We start from the raw sequence: 13,642 nt of genomic DNA, 5'->3' as shown, positions 1-13,642 counted from the left end.
GTCATGGTTTTCCTCTCGAAGTGACGGTAGAGGAGTACACATTAAACTACCTACGGTGTCTACCAGTAAGAGAGAAGAAGAAGAAGAAGAAGTTGATGAAATGGAGGGGTAGAAAAAAGAGAGAAGGTCGGCAGAGGGAGGCTCGACGTTTCGGGGAACCGGATAAACGCTCACGGCTCCCGTCGTCTCGCTAGCATCGATTTCTCTCTTTTCCCTTTCTCAGTTTCGGTGTTTACGTGTTTTACCCGTTTCTTTCCTTCCAGAGACTTTCCTTCGTTCCTGTCTGTTCGAACGTGAAACTTTTTGCGGAAAGCAACGCTGCACTTTCGCAACTAATCTTTTTCCTCGCATCGCAGCTAGTCTCGTGTGTGCGGTGAGCTGGTGGCTCGTGCACGTTACGCGTGTGTACTTTTGTATATTGTACGTGTGTCAGCCTGTCCAACTGTATTTTATATATATACAAAGAGACAGATATGTATGCAAGTGTGAATGTAGGATGTGTGTAGGTACGGACGTGTTGCGTGCGTGTGCCGTTTCTCTTTTCGATATTTTTCTTGTGTTTTTAGCTGTACCTAATGGAATGGGGGTAGAGGCAGACGACGCTTTGCTTGACGGAGGACCACAGAGTTTGCCAGCCATGCGTCTGTGAACATTTTTCGTAACTTCCAGTCAAGAGATTCACGTAAGAAGAGGGTGTTGTTAATGGTGTTCATTTTCTTTTTCATTTTTTTTTTTTTTTTTATATATATATATACATATATTTATTTTTATTTTCGCTCGTCGGTCGGTTTCTGTGTAGACGAGTTTTGACGGATACCGGTGCAATTAAGGGGCTCGGTGATTCGTTGTTGCTCAGCGTTGGGGAAGGCTCGCTGCGATCTTCGCTCGGGTTCATCGTGAAAAATATTCGAACAAACGAGCTGCCCGGGAACATCGCGCTCGTTTGGATGGCAGCATCTCGCTAACGCTTTCCCAACGCTTGCTACCCTGGAAATATCCTGACCCATCGACGCGTGGCGAGTGTTTGATCCGGAAAAATGAAATTTTTTCAATCAAGATACAAATCGAAGGACCACTCAGCGTCGACAAGTCACGATCGGGTTTGTTTAACCGGCCGCAAAAAAATTATCGATAGAAATAGGGGAAAAAGCTTTGCTTTGCAGAACAATTGTAGTCGTTTCGAGCGATCGGCAAACGCGTTTTCAAACACGCGCCCGGCCAATCGCGGCTGAACAAAAGCTAGCTTGTCAGTCAAATCGTTTTTTGTAATTAGAAAGCGCCGCAATATCGCGTTGTTTGCGACAACAATGATTGTTTGACACCCGAAACACACTACGGAAAATCGAAAACAAAAGGGAGACAGAGTATCGGCGATCGTGTTTCCCCCCCTATGTGCGAAAAACTAAAAAAGTATTAGAGAGGCCGATCCGACGAATAACGTTGCGTATTACAATAGGCGATACTTAATTGCATTGATCAATGGCGGTTGATCGTCATCGTAGAAACGACTAATACTCGATCGACAATTTACAATACGATCCGTATTTCAACAAATATGAACAACATTAATTTACATAGTTCCCTTTGTATATTTATATTTGTATGTATATAATTCTTCTTCTTATTTATATGAATCGTGTATACATATATATTCTTTTCATGTATATATATATATATATATATAAGTATGTATATTTTTGCGTGTACATGCCCTGAGTGTGTGCAATGGTAGCATATGTTTGCACAGCATTGCAAAATCGCTGACTGTACAACAAAAAATAAATAAAACAAAACTAATATTTAAAATACGAGTTAAATTCTTATTTCAAACCTGTAATTAATAATCTCGAATTTCAGATAAAATTTTAATAGACTAAGTGTCCATCATCATAGAAAAAGGATGCAAAGACCACCGCAAACCCTTAAATATTTCCCATATAAATGAATATCCAATCAATTACAATAAAGCAAACTTTAACAAATTAAATTTCAATTGAAGAAAACGATGTTGTACAGCCAACAGTCCACAATTTCAGCGCATCGTAAAGTACACCAGAGTCGCACACTCACGCATCTACTGTCAATAAGTAACCGTATAAACGCGCGTATGTACACGCTGGTCCGAAAGCGTTTCAGGACGCTTAAAAGAGGTATCTTGCGTACAAAGAGACGCTTTCGAACCGCCTCCGTGTATTCATGCTATCCCGAACGTATTTGTACCCAACACGTACGAAGACGAGATTCCCTTTTGTCCCGAAAACGAGCGGACGTCGACGAGACGCTACGAGATCCCTAAAACGGCACGTGTCTCCTGTAAGCTTCGAATGTTTGAAATTCTTAGCGCGAACGCGGACCTTTCCTTCGAATTCAACAGCCGCATCGCGAAATATGTACAATCAGTTTCGTGTATACCGGTCTATGCGTGTGTAATTGCGCAACGTGTGTATGGTACAACGGGGTACGTGCCATAAGAAGCATATAAGTCAGTACAAAATATAATTCCAAGGGAAGAACAGAGAAAACGAACCGGGTGAACAGGAATAATTTTTGTCTGCTCGAGTAGCAGACAGGGTTGAAGATCGCGGGCTACGTGGAAATTATTTTCTGAAAGCATCGATACGATTTCTTTACGAGATAACAGACAATACCAGTTTCACGGTGATCGTATAAGCGAGAATGAAAGAGTGACTTCAGGTAGGATTGAACGAGTGAGAAATGAAAGGTGAAAAGAAAGCAGAAACTGAAGAAAAAGGAAACGTTGCGTCGAAACCGTATCGTACGCGGCGTCTCGGCGTCGACGAGCGGATTTCACGAGAATACCGGTGAAATTGACGCCCGGTTCCTTTCAGGAGCGTATCGACGAGGAAGCTTCAGGTGCGAACGAGAGAAAGGGAGAAAAAAGGGGGTTACGATTGTTACGAACAGACCGCGCCACACGGGTAGCTGGATGGTTGCTACGAGACGAGAGGGGTACCGGGAGCCAGAATAACCCCCAGCCATCCCTCGAACACCCGTTCCCTCCTTGTGCACCATCCATGGTAACGGTAACCGACGATTTATTGCGTGGCGCAACGAGCGCGCACGGTAACACGTTACGGTAATGACTGTGAAATACGACGGTGCACCTCTCTCCTACTGTACAACCCCTAACTCCCAACCCCGCCACACCGGCACAGTTAGGTTACCAATGAAAGCACGGCACTTCGATTTGATATCTATGTACACGCGCACCACGTGTGCACCGATCGTGCATCGATGTGGTGTACCCGTGGAAATATCGTCGGTTTGAAAGATCGTTTCTAAAGAACCACCATCGATCTGCCTGGATTTCTAGTCCATCTCGACCACGATCTGATGGATGATAGATAGTCATGTACAGGTGGGAGTGTCAATCGAAAAGTATCTGCGATGATACGAGAGAGTGAGATAGATATTGGTACATGGGAGACGGAAAATTGTAATTCGGTAGATCTACCTTGATGAAGGGTTTTATATTAGTAGAAAATAAAATAATTAAATAGGGAGTATAGTTTTTGTGGATTTATAATAGAAGATTTAATTAATCTAAAATGATGTTATTTAATAAATTTCTATGACTCTTTTTCAATGTATAAATATTCTAGAATTTAATGAAAAATTAAAATTAATCTTTTCGCACAACTTTGAAATAATATGGCTTCAATACATTATGCGGAAGGAAATTAATTATAAATCAGGAAAGAAAGGTGAATGTGCCTTTTATGAGAAATCGACCTAATTCTAGGTAAAATATTGAAGAACGTTTGATTTTTGCAGAGAGGTGAAGCAAAGGTAGTACATTTCGATACTTGACACACTGTATCTCGTTTATTTAACGAATTGAGGTAGCCATTAATTTCCCGCTGTCCGTTGAAAGCGGAAATTTCAATTAGCGCGAAGATTATAAGAATTAGGTTAATACGTGTTCAAAATTGAAACCGATTTACTCCGAATTTAATCAACTCTCGACGTTTCCTCGTTCTCCATACTCCCATGAATATTTACTTGAAACAGATATACGGTAACTACTCGCTATGAGGGTAAATACAGCTGCAACTGTTCTCTTGAAAACAGATGAAGAAATAAAAAACAGAAAGGTATGATTCTGATGAATTTTTATTAAAGTTGAGAGTGCCTGATCACTGCAGTGTTAAAACTAGCATAACTTTTTGTTATGTTCCAATATAAATTAAAATTTCAACGTTCAAAGCGACAAAAGGAGAAGAGAAAAACAAATCTGAATGAGTGACAAAGTTCTGACTTATTCCTATTTCTAGAGGCCTGGCTAAAATTCATCCAAGACGCTGTGAAAGGTTAATGCGAGACTTGTCTCACTTCAAACGCAAAGGTGCCACAGAAAAAGTAGAAGGAAACTTGTAGCGATTATATTCGAAGAAGTCGTCGTTACGTCTGTTCAGTGAAGCAGTATCGACCCTACGAGGAGTACGATGAAACCTTGTGTCGCGTTTTTAATCACGGGAAGAAAGACGAGGTAAGCAGCAGTCGGGATCAAAGAAGACGTCAAAATCAACCGGGATTCTGCTACGTTTTATCAAGATATAAGTACTCTCATTCACTCACACGTTCTGTAACAATATAATTATGACACCGATAATTATTGTCAAAATTAAGCATTTAATGCATACACGTGAGATTTATCCAGATTTTCACCTGTATTCCATAATGTTGGAGGTATAAATAAATTTGGAGAATTATGTTCTTAGAAAAATTCCTTCTTCGTCACTTGAAAATGATTAGAAGAGTCATTTTATAGAAAATGACCCAATTAGTTTTGCTAAATATAATAGGTTGCATTAGTAGAGTAAGTGGCACAGTATTAGAATTGGTATACTTGGAGCAGTAGAGTTACGACCCTATTGTTCTATTCTATTCTATTAACAACTAGTTTTAGCACTTCTACTAGCACTAATATACTCTATCATTTACTCTACTAATGTAAGCTAGACCATACAGCGCTCAGTGTTAAATTACAAACGAAATGTTACCAGCTGCGCCCACGAGACAGTCGCCATCACTTATGGGTTTCCATCGACACGAAGAAATACTAAATTCTTCTGAAATACCTGTATATACAAGCGTCCTTATCTTTCACGCATCTATAATCACGCTTAGAGCACCCATTCTTGTTCTACATTGTAACTAAGCACGCAAACTCTTGCACGCCCAAATTCAACACTGTTACATCGGTTCGATTTCCTTTTTCGATTCTTGTTTCGGATCTTTCAGTGACTCATTGCTCGGGAATGAAGCTGTGAAGCGACGTGCCTCCAGTGGATAGGGGCGGTAGTCCCAGGGCACCTGAAAGTACCACCAACCCCTAAGTCCCTAGTGTCATTGGACGCTCACAGATTTAGCTTTCTTTCTCAATCTCTCCACAGATTTTCTCCCTTTCTCTCTGGGTTCGATTTAAGACGATCACAACGCGTTCGTTCTTGACACTTGTCAAAGTTAATTATTGAAAATAGAGCCAAAACCTGGTGGTAGATGCGGTTGACGCGTCGAAACGGAGAAACTGCGAATACGATGTACCATGCACTTGGTTATTTGATAATCGATCATCCAATTGTACGAAACTGTATCTGGCTAATCGAAATTCAGTTGAGAGAGAAATATAATAGGTTTGAATATTCGATGGCACTGAAATGACTTCAAGTGTCAGTGAATTAATTGTAATTCAAGGTTACCGTCATTTAACAGTGTAATACTTTCGTATGATTTAAATAATTGCTTTAGTCTTTTATTATCTAACGTCAAATATACCTCATTTTCTGTTTTTATATTAGAACCATAAAAAGGCTTTACTTATCTCTGATTGCATTGTAATGTAATGTACTTGCTCAAAATTTGAATAAAAAGCAACTCGTGAAAAATTGAAAAATTACTTATATCATTATTTCCTTTCTCCACACGTCTGTTAAAATTCATTAATTTAACATTTCATATAAAAATGTGGCAGTGAACGTTTCATTGTATTAAAAAAAATTTATTTCCCATAACTTTTATCATATTTTACAAATTTCAATATTTCTGTACACCCAAGAAAAATCATACTAATTAAACATCTATGCAAATAAGCCAGTGTCATTCACCTTTCCTATCCACTGAAATTTCCTAAAAAATTAGTCCACGTTCAAAGGAATATTTTAATCTTATTTAACGAACAAATAATAATCTATTCGAAACTTCACGGAAAATCAGCATCAACCCTCGTACTTTTATTAAGTACCTTTTCCTTCCCACAAATCCACAAGTTTAGTACAATCTACCACGAGCAGTCGGACGAGAATCTCGGTGGAATTTAAAACCCATCGTTTCGATCTCTCCAGAAAATATCTTCTCTTGTTCGAGGAAATTCGTTCGCGCCCGATCGGCCGACCCTCTTTCGTATTCGCGACGGAGGGTGGCTTAACCAACGAATGTTTTTCGGACATTGGGGATATATGTATATACGGACGGTTTCAAGGCGGGTGGGTTTTCGTTTTACGGTGATCAATCATCGGCGGCTGTTATCCTCGTTTTTCCTCCTCTTACAGCCATGCCTCGTGAACCATACACTATCGCGAGAGAAGCAGAGAGGCGCGTGCTCCTCTCACGCGGACCAAGTTATTCAAATGCGTTAAATAGCGGGTAGCGAAGGAAATTGGAAAAAGCGATTCCGGCAAGCATCGAACGCAACGGTCCCTGGAGAAAGGTAAAAATGTTCGGGAAACGTTAGGGACGTTTCGAGGGACGAGAAAAGGGAAACGAAGAAACGAGGACACGGAACTCTTGGTTCGTTGAGGGATGAGCCAACGTCCGAAAAACATTATGCATTATTTATGAGTTCTCTTTCCCGCCCGTCCACGCGAATTGTTCTAAACGATCGATGTACTCCGACAGGAGAGAAAGAAACACACACACAAAAAAAAAGAAACATCGACTTTCAATTGTTTACGTCTAATGCAAATTGCATCGTCGTTCCTCGTCGTTAAACGACGAATCCTCTCCTTATTTCTTTCTTCCGACTAATTTACACCCGGTCAACGTGCATGGAACACCTGTCGCAGTTTGTCCGCCGATATTGTGTTACTCTTTCGCTATCTTCGTGCCATGCTTAACACAGAAAGGTGATATCACCGGTTTTAAGGGAGACACACAAGTGCGGGAACGAAGAAGTTTCAACTTCACCCTCGAAATTTCCTCTCGAGGTGGTCGCGTGGACAATAGAAAAAAGGAGACCAGATAGAGATAGAGAGAGAGAGAGACGAGCAAGATAGATAAATGGCTAGAAATGGACGAAAGAGAAGGGAAGAAATGGGCTAGTGAGAGCAACGACCGAGTGGCAAACAGAGGGCAAGGGTGAAGTTACAAGGATCAGAAGAAAGCTTCACTGAAACTAGTATTATACCTACGGAAGTCCACTGCAGGGGTAGTGTGATTAGTATAATATAATTAATTTCTCCTTTCGAACGTTCGTTTCGACGCAACGTCATCTTGAAACGATATCCAAAATGTAAGTGAACATATACAATTAAAACAAAGAAATTAGATGTAAAATGGAACTGTAAATGAGTGATTAGTAATGGTTACTTTAGGTGGGAAGGCCGCTTTCATGACGCGTCTCACGAGCGGACTGAAGCGAACAATAAGCGTGCAATTCCGGCCCGTTGAAATCCCGTCTGATGGAGCGATGTATACAACGACATGCTCGAAACTCTATTTTGATCATCTTCGTCCATCACGGGCCGCGGATTTTCATTTCGAGCCCGAATGAAGGGCGCTTGACCCCGAAAACTTTGCCCGCAACTGCCTCCAATCAACCGGTTCGATTTAGATCAACCGATACCGAACCGTAGATGCGTTCATTTTCGAAATGTTTCCTATTAATTGCTCTAGCCCTGCACCTGTGTATATCCATGCGTGGAGGGTCAACCGCGGTGCGGTTCTCTCGTATATCGTTCGCAATCGAAACCCTCTCTCCGTCCCTACCTTCATATTAACAATGACATTTTACCCCGTTCCGCGATCGTACAATTACTCTTAAATTACGATCGATTTAATAGATCGATGATTTAAATTGGTGTTGCAAATTAAAACTCGAATTTATGTACAGCCGGGTTCACAATCGTCACTTTCTCCAGAGCTCATTTTTGATACAATTTAGTAGTAGATTTATTAATTGCACTTAACAATGATCGTGAATTCGTTCGGTAAAGTAGCCAATGCTTTTTTCTACCGATTAATTTGATCAAATTTTCATTTATTCAGCGGTCGTTCGCGCGAAATTCTTCCGTTCGATTAAATCGATAGAAAGAGGGTTAAGTGAAATTGATTAATCGATTAGCGGAAGCAATTTTAAAGCGTATCGCAGATCTCGGAGGCTTGATGCTTTGAAAGAAAATCCCGTAACGACGGGGCTGTTTGTTATTGACAGTCGAAGGCACGCAAACCTCTGCTATCGAGCGGACGGGGCTAAGAAACACGGAGGTTGTTTCAACGGCGTAACTTTTCTCATACATCAACCCCTCATTATCTTGTCCCAGTTCGGTGAATTCAGCCTTTTCGAGCTGAATTTTTGCATTTGCGAGTTTCTGCTTACCTAAGTGAACCACGAGAACCAGAATAACGTGAATTATGTTTGCAATTTAAAAGGCAAACGAGTTGTTTGAATGTAATTGTTGAAAGTAAAATATTAGTAGAGTCGTTTTATTATCATGACATGTAATTGCATTTGTGATCAAAATATAGTAACAGATTTTTTTCTTGAACTTTTAATATTTTATTAACCCTTTCACTACTAAGGGTAACTATAGTCACCTATCATTTACTAGTCACTGAAGACGACGCAGAGCTTTTTTATAAGTGGAAGATAATGAAAGGGTTCGATGTATAAGTCAGAAAGCCATATTTCACCCAGAATATAGAACAATTTTGTTACAGTGGACTTAGATCGGTAAATGATGAATGAACACATTCAGAGAAGGTGACTGTACATACACTGACTTTACACATTCGTTCAAATCCTTTGAAATTTTAAGGAAGGTGATAGTGTTACTTATCGCTTCTAAAATTGGAATGTGAATATTCAATTTACCATGTTCGTATACACTATAATAATTACTTATTATACGTACCCATCAATTAATATAATGAAAATGATCTGTACAATATGGCATATTATTAAATCATTTACCACAGCTATGATTATTTAGTGTCGCAATTTAAATTTAATTTTGCGTTCCTGCAATATTATTATTATTGAATAAATATCGCAGTAAAGGGCCCGAGCGGTTATTTTATTAAAAACATTATTTACTATAATCTCCAAATACGAGGAATTTAATTTCTGCAAATCTAAATATTGAATTTTTTTTTCACGATCATTGCGCGCAAATAATAAATATCATAAAGTTACAATTTTTACACGAAACTACAAAAATTAAAATTCATCTGGCACGAATTGACTCGATCGTTTCCCAAATATTTCTCAACCAACGAGCAAACACGGAACAGGGTAGAAAGTTCGCCAAGAGAGTATCTTCTTATCGCTACCCTTAAATCTTAAATTCGACAAGATTATATCGATACGATAACTTATACGATTTTGTACAATGTTCACCATTCCCTTTATATCGAGCTACGCTCGCCAACACGCCAACGATCGAAGCTTTCGAAAGTCACTCGATCGTGAAAGCTTGAGCAGACGCTGCTCAATAATGTACAATGTCCCTCTTTGAGGACTCGGAGCGCACAGGCGCATCGTTCTCAAGGAACGTCGACCTGTAACGTCGCGTAATATCTTATTCCCGACTATTGTCCAGAAAAAAAAGAAAAAATTCGTCACGAAAACTGTTTTCCAACAACTTACGTACCTTTGCTCTTCTAAGAAACAAGAATCATAAATCAGACGCGAACGAATGTAGCTCTATCCTTGCACAGACAAACGAATCTCGAATTTTCCTGGATACTTGAACTCCCATGAAATTATTCCGCTCTGATTATTATTGACCTTGTTATCTTGAAAAACGAGCTCTTATTTTCGTGGACGAGTTTTATCTGAAGGTACCATTCGAGAGATCCTTGTGCTGCGCTAGATCAGAGGTTACTCCTCGCTTCGAATCAGACCTAGTTTTCATTAGAATCAGTTCAGACTGATTAACAGCCACGTTTGATTCGTGTTAGAACGACGACAAAGGCGGCGACGTGTAGCGACAACGAGAGCACAGTTAGTTGGTGTAGCAATGGGGGGTTAATGTGTGCGCATAGCTCGAGTCGAGTTGTTATTGATAGATAATAATTAGTTAGTTCACAGAGGCATGGCGTTGTAGAGGTCCAAATTAGGATGGTAAAAGAGCGGTGTGGGGGTGGGTGGATTATGGTGAGGTGCAGGCTGCGCCTGTATAAGGTTCAAGTTCAGGTTCAAGGGCGCGATGTGGGCCGCATTATGGTGGTTAAGGTGGTTAAGGCTAAGGTGGTTACCTGTCGGGTAGGGCAGTCCGAAACTAGGGTACCCAGAATAGCCGCGGCTTGCCGCGTATGCCGTGTACGCCGCCGCTGGGAAACCTGCGAACAAAATGAAATATCGTGTCAGTGTTTTTTTTTCTTTCATTTAGAAAGTACTAGTTTCAAATCTTGTAAGAGGACTAAGTTACTTTTAATGCTGAATCATCTGGGATAATCGGGTACTTTTGAAGTAATTCAGTTTACTAATTTCTAATTCTCTTTCTAATCTCAACTGACAATGAGCGAAGATTGCTATTTAATTTTCAATCACTGTTTTCATGTATCTACAGCCCATCCAACGAAACGAGACAGTAAATGCGTATAACTGAGCTTCGGCCCTGCGTCGAGCGCGTGAATTTCTAAACATATACTGACTCGTCTCGTTGAAGGGACTTGAACTTATTCAGCTTATTGCAAAGGGCATAGAAACATTAATTTAAAATTATACCCACTTACACGATTATTCTCTATCAACTACTATCTACTGTACGTCTTCTCGCGTAAAATACTTCTTAAACTAATACGTACCGTATTACCCTATACAATAAATTTAATTGAAAGCATTATGTTTGAATTCAAATTCAATTAATATATCATCTCTCTAATACTACGACAAAGTACACGCGTTATTATTGTAAAATTTTCAAAAGATGCGTAATGAACATTCCCGGAAAGCTGAAATGTGAGAGTAAGAAATAAAAGAATTTCCATTGTCTTCGTGATTGATCGACCCGTAAACATTACAACGATGTTCTTACGTCAAACGTGATTGAATGTTGTTACGGAACGGTATGCATATTACCGGGCATTCGAGTCGTTTTGTTGAACATGTTCGTACATATTTTATACTCACCATCGGGTAATCCTGCCAGGGACCACATAAAATCTATAAGGAAAAACAGATCACATTAATACCGAGTCGAGACTGATCAGAATATGTAAAAAATGTAGTCTTTGCATCTTTTGTCGCTCTTTTCCCTTCGTTTACTTTACTTTCTTTTCTTTTTCTTTTTTTTTTTTAATTATTGCTTCGATCAGTTAGTGCAACGGTCTCGAAAGACTGAACAGAAATTTCTGCAACTAAGCACGAAGAAAAGTATCGGATGTGTTCTAAAATCGGAGTGACACGATCGTCGATGGGGATAAATAACTAAACAGAGTTTCTAAACTATCGGATGAAAAACTTTCTTGGGATTGGCTAACCGACGATTTCGCGTGCAATATTTTTCTTCGTGCAGGCGAAGGTATGCGTAGACAATTAAATATATTTACATGGAGACAAGTTAAGTATAAAGCGAAGCGTTGCAGAAATTCGTCGGAATAGACGGTTTCAGTGTAACTGGATGACTAGGTTCAAACAATGAGAGAAGGATAAAAACGAAAAGATTAAAACAGAAAGATTGAAACAAGAAACCGGATTAAAAGCCTTCTAGGTTAGACAGTGAAAAAGGAGAGAACAGAGAGTAATAGAAAGATAGAGACAGAGACAGAGAAATATAGTGTGGAATTATAGTATAACAGAAATAGAGAGAAAGAAAGGCATCCATGAAATTTCATAATTTTATACTAATTTAAAAGACCACACAACTAAGATTCTGACTATTTATATATGTATATCGCATCGACTATGTAGCGCATCGACTAAATTCTGTGACAAGGTACTAGTAACTACGCGCGGCCGAGGTGTTTCCAATCTACGACAAAATAAACCCTCCTATGATCTATGGTTATTGTAGCCTTCAAGGTATTGGTTAATCATTTACCGTTAAGTAATATTTGCTAGGCTGACTATGTAGCTTATTAGATATTAACTAAGGGTCAGTAATGTGTCGTGCGATCGCGAGGAAGATTCTAAATTTGATGAATTTTCAAAATCGAATTATTAAACGATATAATTTTCTATTTGTATAAACTTTTGTAAAAATTTTTAGACTCTTCATTCATTCTAACGCTTGACACATTATCGACACCACTACCACACTTAGATCGACGATACAATATTTAAAATAAACACCGACCACAATACTACACTACTGTTTCACTATTCTAGTGTCCATATCGACGCTGCTCTCACAATATACGCAGATGGAAAAGTATAAGAGCATTTATTCTAGCCATTAAAAGATACACTGATACATATTAATAGTATTAGTGATTTCGTACCTAATGTCTCTCTACCTGGGCTGGTTTTGATTACGTCAAGCACGCAACAACACTATCATTTCTCAGTGTGATATATTGTTTTCCTTTCATTTTTTTTTTTTTTTTTTTTCAGATATTTTCTCTCATTTATATTCATATTTCTTTTTCTCTTGTATTAATTTACTCTCTTTCGAATATCCGTCCGATAAACAAAATGAAGAACTTCGCATTCAAATATTATTTGACGTTTATTTAAGTACCATGTATATAGATATATTGATTTATTATATAACACGTAAATAGATTCGAATATTAGACATATACGTATAGATTAATTTATTTATATAAATATTTGTGATGTGCATATACTGGAACGTGTATGCATTTCTGTTGTATTTATCATAGCGGACAATCGTACGGACTTTGTATATTTATTATGCATATATAATGATATAATGTACGTGTACTTTCTCAGATGCACACAAATCGATTTCACGTAGAGCAGCAGACGTTTGCGTACGACGTTAACATTAATAGTCTCTTACAATTTCGAGGAGCGTAGAAAGATCGCTTCGCTCGAGTTTACGATCCGAGTTGCCGGACGATTAACATTTACGTCACATCGATTGCTTTGGCAGCCTGCAATTCCATCGAGTGTTACTCTTTCGAAATTTTACGATTATGTTCTTTGATCTTTCCTCGCTGTCGGATGCTTCCCAAGAGATAGAGAGATAGAGAGATAGAGAGAGAGAAAGAATGTTGAGAGAAACATTTTTTGACGAGGAACACGAAAATTCGTTTCGTCTCACTTGTGTTCTTTTCTTTCATAATTTTTCTGTTTCTTTTTTTTTTTTTCTCTTTCTTTTCTTCTTGTTGCTTCAAATATGCTCGTACTTGCGTAGTGTTTGCGCCCGTCACTCTTACGGGAAAGGATAATAAAATACGCATGATAATATTTCTAATCGGGTTCTCACAATCT

General features: G+C 39.0%; 1 protein-coding gene across 7 annotated transcripts in view; it reads right to left on the bottom strand.

The window, feature by feature from the left end:
- Window positions 1-13,642, bottom strand: part of LOC114871951 (RNA-binding protein Musashi homolog Rbp6) — a 616,561-nt gene that overhangs the window by 26,122 nt on the left and 576,797 nt on the right. For all 7 annotated transcript variants that reach the window (XM_029178578.2, XM_029178581.2, XM_029178585.2 and 4 more), the window contains 2 exons: window positions 11,375-11,407; window positions 10,498-10,581 (listed from right to left, as the gene is read on the bottom strand). In XM_029178578.2, the coding sequence (XP_029034411.1) occupies window positions 10,498-10,581; window positions 11,375-11,407 (117 nt within the window). The remainder of the gene's footprint in view (window positions 1-10,497; window positions 10,582-11,374; window positions 11,408-13,642) is intronic.

The sequence above is a fragment of the Osmia bicornis genome, chromosome 1 (genome assembly GCF_907164935.1).
Source record: "Osmia bicornis bicornis chromosome 1, iOsmBic2.1, whole genome shotgun sequence".
In the NCBI taxonomy this organism is placed as follows: domain Eukaryota; kingdom Metazoa; phylum Arthropoda; class Insecta; order Hymenoptera; family Megachilidae; genus Osmia; species Osmia bicornis.
Note: the sequence above shows the minus strand (reverse complement) of the source record. Positions and strands in the feature narration are given on the sequence as shown.